This window comes from Calonectris borealis, chromosome 1 (genome assembly GCF_964195595.1).
Source record: "Calonectris borealis chromosome 1, bCalBor7.hap1.2, whole genome shotgun sequence".
Classification (NCBI taxonomy): Eukaryota; Metazoa; Chordata; class Aves; order Procellariiformes; family Procellariidae; genus Calonectris; species Calonectris borealis.
In genome coordinates, this window is record NC_134312.1 from 89235631 (window position 1) to 89255173 (window position 19543).

A 19543-nucleotide genomic window follows, 5' to 3' on the forward strand; every position below is an offset into this window, starting at 1 on the left:
TCTCACACAGCTGGGAGAGGCACCCGGCACCTCTGACCTTCGGGGAGAAGAGTATGAGCAGCATGAGAAATGCGATTTTCTTTCCAGCCTGAGCTGCAGTGCCCTGGCCTCAAGCGCACTCATCAGATAAAACACACTTCAGGCTGAAAGCAGGCACAGAAACTGGTTTGAATGGGGTTAGACAGAGCATTCACCCAGGAAGGCTTCAGCGCTCGACCACGCTCACGGTGTTATTGGGTTAGCGTTAATGCAGCACATGTGGTCCAGCAACCAGAGGAAACGGCTGGGGCCTTCCTCAGAATTGACAGCTTTATCCCTTGCATTAGCACCAGTTTGCTGGCGGTGGCTGGCTTTGCTTGCAGCAGCGGCCATTCCTCCTCTTCTGGCGTGTGTGCAGAGCTCTGCTTCAATTGCAGAAAAAAAACCACCCAAGGCGCTAGCGATTGTACGTGCTCCTGTTCATTCAAGCAGTGCTTGTCATGACAGGGCAGTAGCAGCGTATAGTTGTCCTTCAACAACAGCCCTAACCGGCTGGAACAGAGCAGAGCAGCCATCCTTTCTGAGGGCCAGAAGCTGTTCGAGAGGGCGGGAAACAATGACGGCATCTGCTCGTGTATCTTGACCTCACCAGTCCTCCGGAGGGCTGCCTGTGGTGGGTGAGAGGCGGAAGACAGGCCCTACAAACCACTGCATTGATTCCCTCACGTGCAGGACATGCCTTGCTGAATGACAAGAATTACAACCACCGTACAAACCACAATTAAATGTGTTTATTAAGTAAACCCACTACTTTATAGACGATTATGCTGGATATAGATGCAATATCAGCGCTCTTATAGTAAAACCCAGTATTTCTTCACTTAAGCTTTAATAAACCTACAGCTTGATTTTGCAGGCTAAAAGCTCAGTTATAAACTACTGGTGAGTTACGAGCATGAGTAGTTGTACCGTATTCAGGATTAGTTCTCAGTTTCTGTCTTTACTCCTTGTAAATCTACCTGCTTTTCTCCAGTGCTAACCTTGAATTCAACCAGATTAAATCTACACAGAATTGGTACAGCACTTTTTTTTCTGTTAGCTGATCACTGAATCTGACTTACCAGCTTTGTGGCTTGGTATCTAGAAGCTCGATACCAGATCTTGGAAGTCTATCTACACAAGAGTACCATGTCTGTGAGACCTCCGCCATCAGCCTACGCTTCCCTCAAGGAAGGATGAAAGAAATGGAAGTGCTGGTCAAAAAGGGCCTCCCACAGCACCAGTGTAATGAAACATCCTTCCTGGAAGTGCAGGAGATTCCAGGAGGCATTCAAGGAAGCTCTGGTGAGGAGAAACAATGTGCAGTGGGATTTCAAATAGTCCTTCCCTCAAAGGAGAGCCTCAAATTGTTTTTTTTCTTGAATCAAGTAAATCAAAATGATAAGCAAACAACTCTGCCAACTAGGCACATGACAAATTGGAAAATGACAAAGGGGAGAAATTTCTGTTTATTTATTCCTCTTTAAAATGACATAAAAGCAAATGTAAAACACTATTTAAAAAAAGAGGGGATTCAAAATATCAGGAAGCTGAAAATAAAATGACAAAGGATGCATTACAAGGTTAGCAGAACATAGAAAGCACAGTTAGTATAAAACAGATTTACAGTCTTGGTGAACAGCAAATTCATACTGCCCGTGTAAATGGAACAGCACGTAATACTGCCCCTACTCTCTGGAACACAAAATTCTTTTATCGTTTTGTTTCATTGTAGTACGGGATAGGAAAACACAACAATTTTAAAAACCAACATTTTCAATTGAAAGAGAAAAACATTAAAAATATGATATTGCTCTGTAGGCACTGATAAATGTTTTTCTATGGTAAAAGTGTGCCAAAGCAGAATTCAAAATTGCATAATTCCTCTTAAAATGATACAGCCCTGGTGTGACTGCAAATAATTAGCTATGCTATTTGTCTGGCACTGCCTGACTGCACCCCTGCCCACTACGAACCGTCTGCAACACCGGAGTTTGGACAGGGCTAGGCAGAAGCAACAGGCAGCAATACTGGAAAATGAGGGTATCTCCTGATAAGTCAGAGCGCTCTGACAGCTCAGATCCAAGGAGGGCTTTTGTTACGCTGACAAAGAGTGACTGTGTGTGCTTGCCAAGGTTTTCACTCTGCGTGTTACAAGTTACACCTGACCTTGAGGTGCTAGCAAGGAGCAAATGGGAGCAAGAAAAGGTTGCTGCCTACAGGCCTGCTTAGAAATAGCCACTCCAGTGGCCAGCGGCTGCTGGCAGGAGGTCAGCCACAAGCCCTGCCCAAGCTTGCCATCAGCAGATGAGTGCTTCCCTCTCCTCTCCCCTCGCTGAGCACAGGCAGCTGTAACGTTACTTACACCCTCCTCTGCAGAGCACTCTGATCAGACTACGGAGCCCTTACATCCTCTGAGGGCAGGGATGTGGACTTCACTAGGGTCTGCAACAAAAATCAACCCAAAGCAATTGGGGGGGAGGCAGCTGCTGGGGCCTTGGAGAGGGTTAAAGTAGTGCCTGTGCATGGCACCCTGAAGCAGATTTTTACCTTGCAGGCATCCTCGCTTCTGAGACTTGTCCTCCCCTACCTGTTTTGGCACATGCAGCCTCCCTGCTCCCCCTTTCTGGTGGGCAAGATGCCTGAGATTAGCAGTCCTGAGCCCCAGTGTCCCTGCACACAGGGAAGGAAAGATGCACTTCAGTCTTCTGTTTTACTAGGGAGTCTCTGGCTTAAAAAGTCACTTTTTAAAAAATGCCGTGGCAGAAAGCAGTTAATCAAACATATCCTCAAACATGCGTCGCCCCATGGCTATGTAAACCTCTTTTTCTTCCGGCGTCATCTGGGCCACCAGCTCAGGGCGCTGGCTCACTTGGCTGTAAGAGTGCGGACGCCCAGCCACTGTGACAGTGGGGTCCTCTGCCACCACCTCAAACTCTTCATCCTCCTCCTCATCCTCCAGCCCGTACGTTGTGGTGGCCGTGGCAGGAGGGCGGGGAGGGGACTCCTCCTCTGACTCACTTGTCTCGCTCTCGGAGTCACTAGCGTTGGCACCGGAGAGAGGAGCGGCACCTCCGACAGTGACTGTTGAAGCAGAAGGTGTCTTCTTCTCGTGGATAAGCAGAGCACGCATCACCTCCTCGTTATCATCCAGAGCTGCCCGGCCCTCCTCACGCTCCTGGAAGGCATCCAGATCCCGGCCCCCTGCAAAGAGACACAAGGGAATAATTGTTTCCTCACAGAGATCTGGGTGACGGCCCTGAAGCCTTTCTGGACCTGTATTAATTACTGCCACTGAGCACGCTTGGCCAAGTCACATCCTTTCTCTATGTCAGCTCCTCCTCTCCCCTAAAAGACAGAGATAGTTATGTTTTTTCGCATAACAGCAGAGCAAGTATTGACAATTCCTAGGAGCTGGGAGGCCTGGAGTCACAGTGGCTCCCAGCTGGGAGCCTCAGCCAGGAGCACATCGCAAGAGACGACAACAAATGCATGATGGGCAGGCACCTGGAAAAGACCCTCCAGGGAAGTGTCCAACTCAGGTGCCCCTCAGCTGGGCTGATGCACTTCCTTACCGTGGAGCAGAAAGCAGTCCTTGGGACCTAAATCTGGGCTTTCAGATACTCAGACTATGCACCTAATGATGACACTTGACAGAGATACAGCAAGTATCTTGGTGCTGTTTCACAGGTGAACAAGCACGGGCTGTTTCCTTTTTGTCCCTTTGTTTCCAGGTTGTATGACCACAGCCTGGAGGACTTGCAGTGATGACCAAGACCACGGGGTGTTGCTGGCACAGACAGTAAACACAGACCCAAAACCAGGTCCTGCCCTGTCGCGCTCCCCATCTATAAGGATTAAGACAGAGAAGCAGATGAATCCAGGCAGACAGGGAATATGCGGAAACCATGTGTTATAAAACAACATTCAAAGTAGCCGTGTCTGCTAAGCTCAGAGGCAGGAAGGGGAAAAGCTCATTACTGGAACATGGTGGCAGCGAGCGGGATCTATCTCGCGAAGCAGATGCAGCTTACAGCCTGCAGCCAAGCTGCGCAGCGCAGCGTGGAAGGCTGCGTTAAAACAGCTCCTGCTCTCCAAGCTGAAATGCAGCCCAGCCAGTCTCTCTGGCTCCCTACCTGGACCTCTTATTTGAAGGGGACTGCAGTTTCCCAGCTGACAGACACACAGCCTGTGCTCCCCTTTCAATAAGCTTGGCTGTACAATAGCTGGGAGGGTTTGACATGGCTTGGGTAAGCAGGGTGTCTGCAGTTCATCGATTAAAAGGTAAAATTCTGTTCAAAAAGTGGCATTCTGCAGAAAACTTCTCTTAATCCTACATTTGATGAGACGACTGTGAGTCCACTCAGCACCAATAAACAGGCAGTATGGAAAAAAAAAAAAACAACCCAGAACAAAAAATGAAATACAGAGAACCTTATGCAAAAACAAGGCCTAAAAAGTAGGACAGACTCCCTGTGGCAAACTTCCTCTCTTGCACCAGAGACGCTGCCTATGAACAATTGCTGGAGCTGAGGTGACGGCATTCTGCCTTCATACATCAACGGCACTTGCCTGCTTCTCCAAGACCTGGACCCTCATGGTTTCAGCATCACATCCAGGCAGTTGGTGCCCAAGCCTTTCCCCTAGGGTCAATGTCCTGTTCTGGCTGGGACAGAGTTAACTTTCTTCCCAGTAGCTTGGGGGGCGTGCTGTGTTTTGGGTTCGGTATGAGAGGAGCGTTGATGGCCCATTGATGCTTCGGTTGTTGCTGGGTGGTGCTTGCACTGGGGACTTTTTTTTTCTGTCGGCCTCCCATGCCCTGCCAAGTGCAGGGGAAGCTGGGGCGGGGGGAGCACAGCCAGCCAATGGGGTATTCTATACGTCATGCTCAGTATAAAAACCAGGGGTGGGGGGGGCTCGCCCCCGTTCGTGACACGCAGTCAGCGGTCAGTGAGCAGTTGCATTGTGCATTGCCTGCTTTGTATATTCTGCTATTGTTGTTGTTCTCATTGTTATTATTACTGTTCTACTTTGTTTTATTTCAGTTATTAAACTGTTTTTATCTCGACCTGTGAGTTTTCCTACTTGTGCCCTCCTGATTCTCTCCCCCATCCCACCGGAGGGGGGGTGGGGCGTGAGCGAGCAACTGTGTGGGGTTTAGTTGCTGGCTGGGGTTAAACCACGACAGTCAAAAATGCACTGGTTACTTTTTTAAACTTGAGATGAAAAAAATGCTGAGAAACAGGTGAACTAAGGAATTAAGTTCTGCATTTAGCACTAAAAGCCAAGGGAGTTTGTGGTCACTCCTTTCCTGTGGTAAAATAAAGAAGGCCAAAAGACGCAGCCCTAACTTCATTGGACTCATGTTTTTATTGCAAATGAAGTTGTAGTAATGGGTGATGGCTGCAACTACTATTATTAATGCACTGGCAAAATTCTTGAAAGAAAGGAAGAATGAAGGCTTTGTATTGGCAGCGTTGTTCTCAGCTTGTTGCTTGTGACTGTAGAGCATAAGAGGCTGTTGGAGAGCATCTCTGCGAGATGATACTGTAGCTCACATTGAGAGCTGTGAAGCGACCACAGCCTGGGGTAGCTCCACAAAGTCTGACTTTGTGGCTCAGGAGCGGGGCTGTCTCTTGCTTGCGAGAACTGTTCCTGCCAGATCCAAGCAGTGAATCTTTTCTGTCAACAGTCCCAAGTTTCCTTCCTCCCTGTTTATGTCATCCAAGAGCTATAGAAATGTGTTGCAGCAGCAATTTCAGGCTATTTCCACAAGTCCCCTCTTCAATCTCCAGTAGTGGTGGAGGTTAAGCAGTGATGCCATCGTGCTGCAAGGAGATATACTCCCCCTCCATGTCCTTCAGTGGCATCTGAGAAACATGTACGCTGTGTACACCAAAAGTCATCTCAAGGAACCAACTTAAAACTACAGGTGAATTGAATGTCTAACAGAAAAATAGGGTGAGAACTCACCATGGCTGGTGAGTAACAACATCTGCTACAGACTGCAGAAGGAGGTTGTTTCAATCACCTCACTTTATTTAATCTGTTTGGAAAAAGTTTTGGGATCCGTATGCTTGAAAGGCGTTACATGCAAACACGATCATTAGATATCTTCTGACCATTATTTCACATCCATTTTCTTCACTTCTGCTACACCTACATACTACACTCCTCTCCTCAGCATTGCACTGGTTCCAGGGTCTCATGCTTACACCTGTGATTCCCTTTTGCCATCTTCTCTTCCTAGGGCATCAACAGTTTCATTCTATAATCCTCAAATGGCTTGGAAGACTGCATCTATTGATTCACTCTTGTAAAAATGATAAAAGGTCTTTACTTCCTATTTTTAGTGTGTAAGCTTAAAAAGCTCACTTTCCAAAGCAGAATGTTTCTCATAGTGGCTACAAAGTCTTGACTATTGTCTATGGACGGCCTGACCCCAACATGAATGAAAATAAAAGCAAAGATAATGAGAAACAAACAGAAAGCAATAAAGACTCACCTGCCATGATGACAGACCTTCCTACTGTACTTCCAGAAGTTTTATTTCTGACATATTCTTCATATAAAACATATTTTGAAAAACAATTGGCAAGAAGGCGGCTGGGAGCACAAAACCACTGCTGGTAGATTTGGTAGGCTTCAGTGGCCAAATGTTAATAAATGTTATTTTTCAGCAATGACCTATTAGGGGGGCAGCTTTCTAGATGAGACTGAAAGACCTTCGTCCAAAAGCAGTAAACTCTCAAGGTGGAAGACGTAACAGATAATTAATATTTTAGAAGCACAAACAATTTTGTGGGTAACTCAGCTTTACTGACCTAGATTTCAATCCTGGATCTAATAAACCAGGATTTTTTACATCTATCTACACACAGGTGCTTTGCACAGCAGAGGGGAGCAGAAAAAATCTAGAGTGTAGGGAACAGCAGCTGTACACACACAAGGAAACATATTTTTGACAGCACTCTAAGAGCATCACAGAAGCAGAGCAGTACTTCTGCTCTGAATTTTCTTACCATCTTTGATTTCATCAGGGTCATAAGCCCCTTGCACTGTGCTCTCCCGTAGCCAAATTGGTCTCTCTCTGGCCGGCTTTCCTTCACTTGCAGACCGGTTAAGATCCTCCTGGTCCTCCATGCTGATGACAACGTTCTGGGTATACAAGTCCTCATACGATGGTCCTTTTGTAGTCCATGCTTCCCGATGGTGTCCACCTGCAAGGCCAGCTGCTGCCCCTGAACCAGTACCAGCTGCACGCTCCTTGCTACATAAAAGTCAAAGAGGTAAAAACAGAGCACTCAGAACAAGCCTTTCCTCAGCCAGCATTGCAACACTTAAACTATGATTAGGTATCTCCCATGATCTGCACCGAGAACTTGCATTCTGATTTCTAACACGTGGTTCCAGGAACTTCTACACCAGCTTGCTGGTTTGGGGAACTTGGGGGTCTCCAGTGGGAAACCCTACATGAGGCCATGGCAACTTCCACAACACACTGAAAAGAAGAGACAGCGCTAAAGCTGCTGATGCACTCATGTAAAAACAAACATAAAATCCCAGACACACTGAAATAAGTGTCACAGCAGTAAAACATAGTTGAACAGTAACCTAGTATTTGGAAAAGTCTCTTTTTGGCCTTTTCACAGCAACTCTATACTGCATAAAAAAAACCACTAAAGTTAAACACGTCAGATGATAGGCCCAGAGACCCAGCATGCTCAGATCTGTGAATCATTATTAATCCCAGAACTCATGGAGGAATTAACTCACCATGAAAAACACAGTTCAAACCTTTGCTTGAATCGTGCATGACAATGCCCATGGTAAGTCACATCTACGTCACACAGGAGATCTGTACTATCCACAGACACAGCCTTGGGAGGACTGAGGAGTCCAGGCAGAAGAGAAGAAAAGATGAGAGGGCCCCTTCAAATCAGAGGACTAGGGCTGGGCAAAGGGCTTTGTGTGGTGATGGTGTGTGAGAGGAGGCAAGACAGAACTGTCTTCATTGTGGAAAAGCTGGAGAAAAAAAGGCGATGACCGATGTGAAGGGTACAGCAGTCAAAGCCTAGCCCTCCTTTGTTTTCTGAGGGGAGCTGCAGCCAGCACATTTTCCTCTAGGCTCCTTTCTAGCTCAGGAGACTGATGGAGAAAAGAAACATTCCTGCTTGGATCTGATGGAAAGAGGACATCAGGTGGAGTATTTTCTGCATAGTGATGGCAATAAGCCTAAAATACTCTCTCTGGCCTGTGCTGCTACATATGCATTGATCAAGGAAAGGAGCTGAATGGAAACTCACTGCTGTCTGGGTGGGGAAAGCCAAACGTGACCATTCCTCTACTTCAAAATCTTCTCAGAGAAACAGATCCACTGCAGACTGCACCCACCCTCAGCCATATAATTTCAGTCATCTGACTGCCAATGGTACCTACGGCTTTTCACAGACCTGCCTGGACTCCTCCTCTTGTCCAGAGCAAATCCATCAAGGATACTCACAGTGTCCCTGATCTGCTGCCAGCTGAGTTGACAGAAGTCATCAGTGAGCACAGTTCAGTCACTGCTATCTATCCAATGACCTTTCCTCCAGCCGAGAAGCTTAAAATAAGGTTGCAGTTGGAGAAGACCTGAATAGTATGCAATTTTTTAATTCAGCAAGGACTTAACCAGTGCTTGATGAGCTAACTCTGCTGTATTTTTAGGGGTAAACAATGAGGGGAAAATATACAGGTCGGTGATCACCCCTCTTCCCCAGATAAAGAATATTGCTGTGTTCAACCACAGCTTGGATTGAGGGCTACTCACAGCCTCCCAATAGTGAGTTTGCTGGGGTCTGTAAGCAAAATAATTCACAGCATCTGTGTTAGCATGTGTCCACACACTAACCGGTTCTCTCCTGCAGCCAGCCCTGCTAGGAGAGCGTCACAGCAGCCTTGAATCTTGGGGCAGAAGACTCATGCACATGCATTGCTTATATTACCTAAAGAACCACAGAGAGACCTTCTTCCCAATGCGTTATTTCAAGTGTTGGTACCTTTCAGCTCTCCAAGACAGGCGTGTGTTCTGTGAAAAGCACCACTCTGCTTCCCACACAATAGAAATCGCTAACTAGCGTTTCCCTGACGATTTTATGTAATCCACTTTCCTCACAAGATACACAATGCAGCCCTCCCCCAAGCTCTCCCTCCCCACGACTGCAGCGTGACAGCTCAATACTCAGTAGTGTCAGGAACTGCCTAATAATACTTCTGCACAGAGGTCCCCATAAGTGTGCCTGAAATGGACTTTTTTTCCTATGCGGTATCATTTAGCAGCAAAACACTTATTCCATGACGTCAGGAACATTTCAAAAATTAAAGTAACAACTCTAAGAGACACCTACAGTACTAATTACTTTAAGCCATCTACCGCAATGTCCCACACTTAGGTGGAACCATCTAAATACTTTCTGTCTACTTTCGGACCTGGTGAGCTTTGCAAGTATGTCTCAGTTTACTTCCTTGTTTGTAGAACTGCGTCTTCAGCAACACTCTTGGTAGCAGTCAGCAGCCCCTCAAGACTACGTGACCAGGGGAATACTCCTTACTGCCAGAAGGGATCTTACTGTTCAACAACCTTGTTCCAAAGTACAGGATTAAACACCACGGATCAGGCACCAGCAAAAGGCCAGATGCATGAGTTGCCTTACGGGCAGCACAGAGCAGACGAAGGGAGTGCACTCTTAAATCTTTCTCTCTCTTAGATCCAATGCTTTTTCACCATCTAGATCTAGACCTTGCACGGCCATCCTGCAACCAGGAACTGTGGCAGTTCAGTGGCCCAGATGTGGCTACATTTGCTCTGTTACCCATCGGTTGATGGAAATCCCTTAATGAGTGGTTAGCTGCCTTTAAAGGAGAGATAAATAATCCTTGACATAGCTGAGGTATGGCCCACAGAAACCACACTGTGCAATGGGCAAACAACTTGAAATTTTCATCTCAATCCTGCCCAGACTATTAAGAAAAGATCTTGCATAATGGGGAGAACTCTTTTTGTGCCGTGTTTGAAATAAAGCACTTTTTCCCTTAGCTGCTCTTAAGAGCTTCAACTTCACAACAGATAACCCATGGTCCTTGATAGCATGACCACAGAAAATTAATTCTGTGAATATTTTTGTTATATAAAATCATGCAATTCTGACATAAGAAAATGGAGGGGATATTAAAATCCATCTGTTTTAGAAAACCACAGAGAAGGGCTTAGATAAAGCAGGTTTGTTTCGAAACCTGTGGGGTAATTCATGCTCTGCCAAGATTAAGAAAATTAGTAGCCTCCTAGAAAGATATAAATGAAGATCTGCCCAGTCTCCCCTGGCAGGTGAATGACAGTTATGCAATGTCAGTGTGGTCGCTTAGAGCTGTAACTCTCCTGAAAACACATGAAGTTGCCTGCGTCAGTGCAAAGAGATGATGCAGGCACTTCGTGACCTTTTCTGTTTGTTTCAGAATCACCAAATGTCAGTTTTGTCAATGATTTCAGACGCTCAAGACTCCATAAAAACAGAGGGAATAAATAACCCAGGGTTTGGCACTTTAAAAAAAAAATCTCACAGCAACGCTTTCATGCAATTAGCTGCTTTGAATTAATAAGAGTTAATAAATAATGAAATCATTGTATGTGCTGAAGCAAGTTGTGTTCAAGTAAGCATTTAAAAAGCTGCCTATTTATTTTGTCATTCCTTACACACAGTAATTAATCATTTACAATGTTTTTTAAGTATTTAACAGTCAAGTAAGTGGGTGCTGCTATTTAATCATGGGACTGCACCAGGCTTCTGCTGTGATAATTTCCTGTGCACAGAAGGGGAAGACTGAGAAATGACTCTTCTTGGTGGGGTTATCCCAGTTCTACTACTCAAACTACAGAAAAGGTTTTTAAAACAAAGGCTAGTGATTCAGCTTGGGCATAAAGGCTTCAAAAACTCACCATAACACCAAAGACATATTGAGTGACCTTGGAAAAATCTCTTCCCCTCTCTATATTGCTTCTGTTTTTCTATCAGAATGATGAGGAAAATGAGCTACCTTCTTGACTAGAAAAAGACTATGAATAGACAAAGACTTTTTAATTATATTAATTAGAAACTGTCTAGCATGAATATATGAGGAACATTCTCTCTCAAGGTTAGCCTGAGAGGAAAAAAAAAGAGTATCCTGCTTGCTCTCCCATTAACTAAAGCCAAGCACCCAAGGCACTGTGGGAATGCTTCCCCTCGTGGTACATTTTTTCCCCCCGTGTGTTTAATTTTTTTTAAACACAGAGAAGTGCATCACATTTCACCACAGCTGACAAAACTGACAGCTCCCTACATCTTTCTGCATTATTTAAACATCATCTGTTTTTGTACAGCTAGGAATGTTCTGAAAGAAAGTGTCATTTCCCATGGGTAGGAACATTTTACAGAGTTTTTGACTGTAACATGGTCTCCTCCCGAAAAGGTGTGTAACAAGTAGAAGAAAATCAGAAGAAAAAAATACCCTTATTACAAGTAATGTCTTCGAACTAGAATGCAAAGTGTAGAATGCAGATAGCTTAATTTCAAAAGCTGGGTAGAAACAAAAGGAATAGATGAAAGATAAGGGTTTGAGAGAAAGAAGACCGTGTAGATGAGACCTTCAGAGCTTTGCCAAATGGCTGCAGTTTGCATTTCTTAAATACTGGGGCAAGGGCTTGGTATACATACCAGCTGCAGCACAGCAAGCAGCAGGTAATTTGAGTACCCCACCCCACAGAAAACTAGAAAACTAGAGGAGGCTGACCAGAAGAACAGTCATCTGCCTTGTTTAGTAAAAAATGGTTATGGCCCTTTGTCTCCTTATAAACCACACATTCCTTGGGGAATCTGTCGGTTGCTTGCATAGTTGGTGCTGAGCAAGTAAGTCCTCAATGCAGCCAGAGGCTGAACAAGGTTTGGAAAAGCCTCACAGAGCAGACGAACGCATTACAAGGAAGCAGTGCAGTGAGAGAAGACCAGACGCATTCCCACCTCTGCTTCAGGGCAGGAATCTCTGTGGGTTCTGGCTCAAGGATTTCGTAGGCTAAGTTAACGTCTTCCGTCTCACGAAGCAGCGCATAGATGGGCTCAATCTGCTCATTAAATCTTGCCACGAGTGTCCTTGCATCCTTTTTGGGCATCGCCGATTCATCTTCTTCCACTTCAGTCTCGCAGAAAGTACAGCGGAAAGTTCCTAAAATGAAAAAAGTTGCTAAGCATTGGAGGGAAAGCAACAGGCCTGGCTCTTTATACAGTCTTTTAAACAGCAGTGCTTTGCCGTTTTCTTAGCTTGATGATAAATAGCTTTTCTCCCCCTGACAATCCCTTCCCACACACAGTGTACCTGGTTATTATTTAAGCAGACAACAAAGCAAGCATTTTGATGCCATCCAGCGATACCCAGTTGGGTACAGCTTCTCGCTCTGAAAAGCCCAGATGGGCTGCAGTACCTCTACTGAGACATCTCCTAATCTCACTCCCTCTTTCTTTCTGCACATTTTAAATGTCAGCTACAACTGGGCTGTGATAAAAAGCTTTACAATATACTCTTAGGAGTTCAGATATCGTCTGTTTCAGGTGCTTGCACTGATATCTCCCCAGCCACCTGAACAGACTAATTTCACAATGAAGCAGGGTGTAGTTTTACCCTGCACCAACCACTCTGCAGTAACTGCTACTATAACCATTTTCACTCTGCAACTGATGCAAAGAAGATGGCTGCTCCTTCTGTTTCAGGGCCAAACATGCAAAATAGTCATTACTGCAGAGCAGCAAATGCAAAAATTTATCCCACCTAACCCCCACGTTAACTTCTTGAAATTAAGAATGGCAAGATAAGAATTGTATGAATGGCAATTAAGAATAAGCTCAATTAAGAATACAGACCCCATCAGGATCTATAAAACCAGGTCAAACATAAAGGCAACTGAAATGGTTGCATGGCAATGCAGTTACAAAAACCCTACTGAACTCCTGCACAGCAGGCTTTTCAGTTTCATCGCTCCATCTGCGAGTAGGACCCTTAGGGCAGTACATGCACAGTAGGACCTTACCATATGGCCCACTACGAAGGGAGCAGCACAGTGTAATGACTTATCCTTGCAAGTGCTGGACTGAGAACCTACCTCTGCCTACTCAGAACACTTACATCCAGAATGATGCTCACAGGCTTCTCGATTTCTTTTGTCCCTGTGTGATTTTTTAATTTATCCATTCTGTGACACCAATACGCATCTAGCATCATCTCTCAATACCCCAGTGAAGAAAGGAAAAGATCTTTTTACTAATAGGGAGCCTGAGGATAGGTTATATCAGGGAAATTATAAGCTTATGTCTAAAAATCAGTATTAGAATCAGTATTGAAGCCTGCTATATCACCGATGCTATGTACAAACACATTGAAAGAACGGGGTTTGCCCAGGCCACACGGGCATGATGTAATGAGACAGGCTGGCAAGCCAGGGCTTCTGTTATCTTGTTTTGCTGCTTACACAGATTTGCTAGTCTTGTCACTTCATTTTTCAGTGTACCTCTTTCTCTGCCTGTAAGACAGCGATAAAACCAGACCTAACTTCCTCACTGATGGCTGTGAGGGCTAGACAATGCTTGCACGGTTCTTGGAAAACACACAAAAGCAATGTTTATGACAGGAGATAGATCTGTTGCCTCTCACCATAGTCTGTAGAGATGCAGTTTTCTACCTCGGCACCATCTGAAGTAGCTTTTGTTCATCGTTACTCATAAATTAATGCTAGTGTGTTGTGTATGTGGCCTGCAATACGTACACATTTCCTGCAATAAACTCTCTCTTTAGAAAGTTTGTCTTATCTACATGTAAAAGCTAGAGCACCCAACAGCAGCAGTACACAAAGTAAAGGATAAGTGGATAAAGTGCTCTTCTCTCCCACCCAAGCATGAAACACTCTGCTTATTTTTTCAGGCTGTAAAAATTGCCCCTACTGATTAAAAAATTGTACATTATATAAGCTGTCAGCCCGGCAAAAATTGAAGCCAAAGTTTGGTCTCCTTATCCCACATCTGCTATCGGCGTGACAAATTGGCAAACAAGTTGAATCAATTTAAAATAATTAGCACATCTCAGTTCCCACAATGGAGTAAGTGAACAAACACAGGTTAATGAGGAAAACTCTCCTTTTTTTACACCCCTCTCCAAAAAGTCCTGTTACATGTTCCTGAGACAGCTCAGACTTTTCACGCTTCCATCTGTGAACCCCATGAGTATTTGCAAAAGATTAAGATCGTAGGGAGAATGGTTCCAATTCAGAGTACCAAAAAATCAGAAAGTAAATACAGCTCTAATGAAATGGAACTCCTAAAGCTATCATGTATTTGCTGCAACTTCCACCCCTCGGGGTTCTTAATAAGCAAAAAAAAAGTTAATAGATGAATTATGTAAAGAATCTGGGAATGAGTGAAATGACAAGCTTCCTCCATTAATATGCTGATTTTTTTCGAGGTGATGCAGCGTTTCACAAGAGGCATGTGTGATTAGAGAACTGGGAAGTTGCTTTGCCATGGCAGATGGCATTTATATGTTGCAAACCTCTTTCGTTAGACTTTAAGAGGTCACAAAATGTCAGCAGAGCTTTTATGACACGGCACATCACATCAGCAGTGACACATGTTCCTTACAGATATGAACTGCATGTGACAAACATGAAGCGGAGGCCATCCAAAGGCTGAGAATGGCAATGTTCCCACTCCGACAATGTATTCCTTCCTTCAGCCTTTACAAAACTGGTAGTTTTCCATTCAAATATACTGCATAAACCAGGACAAGTAGATATTCCGGAGCGAACAGACATGAGGCTTTCCTGCATCTTGGAAATGCTAATGGAGAGTGCATACATCCCCTCCTTTCCACACATGCTCAGGCACTCAACAGACCTCTCTGGCTGCACGCTAAAAGCCAGCCATCTGAAAGAGATCTCCTCGACTGCTCCCAGACTCTCCAGGGCAGATACGCTGGTAATCTGGCTCCCCAAGGCATACGAAGATTAAAGCAGCTCAAGCTCTGAAGTATAGGGCCAGAATATTTAGGGATAATTCCTGAGTCTGAGCCCAGGTCCTGCTCACACCCTTCTCAAAGGGTTCAAGCCTCACCTCCCGCCCAACAAGGTGTCTCCCTTCCACTCTGTCCTTTGGCATACTGCCCCAGACTCTCACTACTATACTTACAAACTATTTACTTTTCAACCTAAACTTACTCCCATTCATTTCAAACCTATTTACTGTTGTGCCAAAAACTGTAGCTCAGCTCAGCCAGCTTCCATCTTGCTGGTGATCCTTCAGGTATATTTACAAAATGCTGTCTCATTCATCCCTCCATCTTCATTTTGCAAGGCTCAATAAGCCACACATTTTTCTTTGCCTTTTAAAACTGGCCACCCATTCCTCCGACCTGCTATCAGCCTCATTGGGCACTTTCTCCAGTTTGTTCTCATCTTTCTGCTGTAAAGCTGGAAGTATATACAAGTGTCCAGATGAGTCTTCCCAAAAGCCCAACAGCATTAGTGCTTCTCTGATAGTCATTGAGACCTTTTAAGATGACAGTGTAACAGATCATGAAAGTGCTGCCTCAACTATCACAAGACCTAGCAATGCTCCCAGACCTTTCTTCCTCCTTTGTAGTTTCCAGTTGATGAGCTCCACGTTTACAGGAGACATTTGCATTAGATGCTAGGTGCATGACACCGTACTTTACACTGTAATCTTCCAGCTCCTTTTCATTCCTCCAGCCTTCACCCTTATCCAATTCTTTATTCTTGACTGCATCACAAAACATTAAGCTAATTTATTTTCAAAATCTCCCACAACCTTCTTTTAGAAGCAGCATTATCACCATTACATGGAGAGTGAGCTAAGGCACAGATGGCACAATTTCAGAAGTATCTGCTGATTTGAGCAATACTTGATTTGAGATGCCTAAGAAATGCTTTTCTGAAACTTCTGTTTCAGCAAAGAGCGTGCAATATTTTTACCAATCTTCTTCCAGGCTCTAGAATCAGGCATCTCAAACGAGTTAGGTACAACAGCTAATGATAGCTTTTGAAAAGTTTAGCTCAAAATGACGAGCCCAACACCACACAGAAACTCAGCTGGCCTGGAGGATCAGATCATATTCCTGTGGCTACTACAGTCATTTTCTTCAAGTAATTCCCTGACTCTCACACTGCACGTTCTTCCTTCTTCTGCAGCAAGCCAGACAAAAAGTGCATTATAAGCACACAGCTCATCTCTCTCACCGAGCAAAGCACATGTTTTGTGAGGGAAAAAAATTATGTCGCAGAGAAAAAGTTACAGGATGCATAAGCAACTTTAATGTTAGCGTTCCCTAACACTGAGTGCTTCATCTGATGTTAAAAAGAGAGTACTAAGAATCTGAGGAAAGGACAGGAGTTTCCTAGGTTCCTACCAACAGGAAGCTGGACAAACGTCTCCTGCCATGTGATGCTGTGCCGACAGCCATATGGTTAATGTGCAGACCTGGAGCCCTCAGTTCCGCACAGGCCTCTGCCATTTGACTGAACGAAATAACAGAGAAGATGACAACCTGCTAGTGCTGCGTGGAACGGCTGCAGGGGGAGCAGGATGCCTTGCCAGCTTGCTTCCTGGCAACAAATGGAGGATAAGAAGGAAACACCTCGGGTCTAGCTTGTCGGAAGAGATGTGTTTTGTGGGAACCTGCTATCCTACCTGCTATCCTACCCAGCTCTTCCCATCTGCTCCCACCCCAGTTCCTGGCTTTTCCTCACTCTGATGGTCCTGTCCTCCTTGCTAGCAAGTCCTGGTCTATCTAGTCCTGCTTTCTCAGCTTGGGCTTTTCTCACTTCTCAGACTTCCCTGTCCACCCTTCTTTTCCTGGGCTGCTTTTTCCAATCTCAGCCTCTCCCCACTCCCGTGCCTCTCAGGCCCATGCTCTTTGATCTGCTAATTCTGCTTCCTAATTTGAGCCCCGGTCTCCAGATTTATTTCCTGTTTCAAGCCAGAGAGATGGAAGACCTTTTCACAGAACAACCTTCATTCACAACAATATAACACGGGCAAAGCAATATGCATTTCTCCGGTCTCCTCTTTTTTCTCATCAGCCCATTCTTCAAAACAGCCAAACTGTTTTTTGATTAAATTTTCCTAAGCAATTTAAACTTAGTTGGATGCACAGAATGGGAAAAACTCAGCATAAAGTAAGTGTTTGACAAAGCTTTGAACAGAACAAAAAACACACAGCAATTCCTATACCCACCCTCCGCAAACGATCCAAGCTCATGTAATGGAAATACTTATCAACCTAAGTAATAGGCAGTGCTGTCAGTACAAATTATAATTAACTTCCTTTCATTTCTCATTGATTTTCAAGATTTAGAGGACTGTTTACGACAGCACCTAAAGGCATTTCTCTCCTGAATCATTAAAGACACAAATAGTAGGCTGAGTGGCTACAACAGACCTGGATCATTAGTTACCATAACATACTCCATATCAGGATATAAGGATACTCACCTACTAAAAGTAGCAACCTGAGGGGTTAAATTGAAGCAAAGAGAGTTTTAATGACCTTAATGGACCAAGGTAGTAACAGAGCTAATTGTTAAAACAGTTGATTGTTAACTGGATTAATGATAATGCAGATTAGGAACTGTTGATCTTTAGTGATTCCCAGACTTAAACAGACTTCTCAGCCCTCATTAAACTGCCCTTACCATCTCAAGGAGAAAGCAATCCAGTGTGTCTGAGTGGGAAACACGCTCCTGCCCCAAGGAAAGATAAGTCTCCTGTCGACTTTATTGGGTAGCCTTCCCTGGCCCCATCTCTCTTTTCTCCCCGTAGTGGAGACCTATAGTCCCAAGTACATTTGTATTCACAGTTGACTTCCAAAAACCCAGTTGTTTTAGGCAAAAAATATAGAAACCCTCCAATAAAATCTGTCTCCTGAAGACCACAGCAATACCATTTTCTCTTGCAAATAATTCAGTGTTTCTACACATGCATTAAAAGAGCCAGTTACAGAGCACAGTGTGTTACATAAAATGTAATGCCACATCTCATCTTTCTGGGACAGGTTTCATGGTCCACTGGATCTCAAGCTCTTGAGGACACTCCACAGCCCAGGGCTGACTGCAGTACTCAATTTTGAAACGTGACAGAGAAAGTGTATGTTTTTATATTAGTCCTGTTTGGGATAGTCCAGAGCAGACACTGTTGTCAGAGCTTCTTATCGTTCAAGAACAAACACTGGTCCACATGTAGGAAATGTCAGCACTTTGGGAAGATTTGCTAACCCCACTTCTGGAACAAAACATCCAGCTTTGCCATTGAAACCCAAAATGCATCAGGCTTCATCCCAACAGTCTGAAAAGGCTCGCTTTAAAATTTCTAACTATAGAGAACATAAGGTATATTGCAACTGAGATGCCTAACATTGGGCAGAGATGGTGACAGAGCAAATCCAGAACGTGGGGGTGATATCTGAAAGCAGAGAACAGACAAGTACACAGGACGATGCTGCCCAGAGGAGATGCTCAGTGCAGTGGCTGTAGTATGAAGCCGAGTACACAGCACCCCTGCGAATGGAACTGCAACCAAATTGTGACACTCGCCAGATGAGGCTTGAGCAGACATGAACATGGACTACTAAATACAGCATCCTGCCCCCAGAACTGACAGCTCTCTTCGTAACAGGCTAAGAAAGTACAGCATCTCCTCTATCCCTCTCTGCCTTTCCTGAAGAGGTACTAGCAGGTACACACAATTAGGATTATGGGCAGGAAGGATAGCAACAACCAATACTAAAGGCTGCCTGATACATCCTATTATCAATCCTAGACTGAAATTTGCTAAAACATCTTTTATAGCACAATTCTGCAACAGATGTGTGAGGAAGCGTGTGGAGTGCGCGTTTATAAAACGTCAAGCACAGCAGTTCAGCTAGGAACAAATAATGCAACTAATACTATTAGCTGAAAAGAGATTTTAATCTCTTTAGGAATTTTTCTATGGTATCTGAATTCCTAAGTTGTGTTATCTACAATCTACAAATGAGATCAAGAACGTAAAATGAAGGAAAAAAAAATTCCTTTTTACTTTATACGCCCCAAATCTAGACACAGGTGCATACATATTCTAGTACAAATCCTACTGAGTCAACACCTATGAGATCAATACTTCTCCGTATCAGACCATAAGGTTTTAAGACAGTTTTCTGTGAATTAGAGAACAAGCAAGGATCATCCCCCTGCAAATCCCCCCCTTTTCACTGACCTGTTCAACATGATACGGGACTCTACGGTGGAGGCAAGAAGATAAAATACAGTTCAGCAGCAGCATTCAGCTGACTAGCCCACATGTACAACAGGTTTGGGAAGGAGTGTTATATACTTCTACCCTCCAGATCAGCCTTCAAAAAAAGTTTATTCTATGAATTTAGTAAGTGCAAAACCCAGTCTTTGATCATACAATTCAACACC

The 19543-nt window shown here is 44.4% G+C and overlaps 1 protein-coding gene across 2 annotated transcripts in view; it reads right to left on the bottom strand.

Annotated features, from left to right (window-relative positions):
- Positions 1–1468: 1468 nt before the first annotated feature.
- The window catches only part of GTF2E1 (general transcription factor IIE subunit 1), a 54910-nt gene continuing 36835 nt past the window's right edge, over positions 1469–19543 (bottom strand). The window contains exons 3-5 of one of the 2 annotated variants that reach the window (XM_075166354.1): positions 12051–12252; positions 7041–7288; positions 1469–3222 (exon numbers count right to left, since the gene is read on the bottom strand). In XM_075166354.1, the coding sequence (XP_075022455.1) occupies positions 2792–3222; positions 7041–7288; positions 12051–12252 (881 nt within the window). In that variant the 3' untranslated portion in view covers positions 1469–2791. The remainder of the gene's footprint in view (positions 3223–7040; positions 7289–12050; positions 12253–19543) is intronic. The other variant, XM_075166344.1, reaches the window with a different exon arrangement.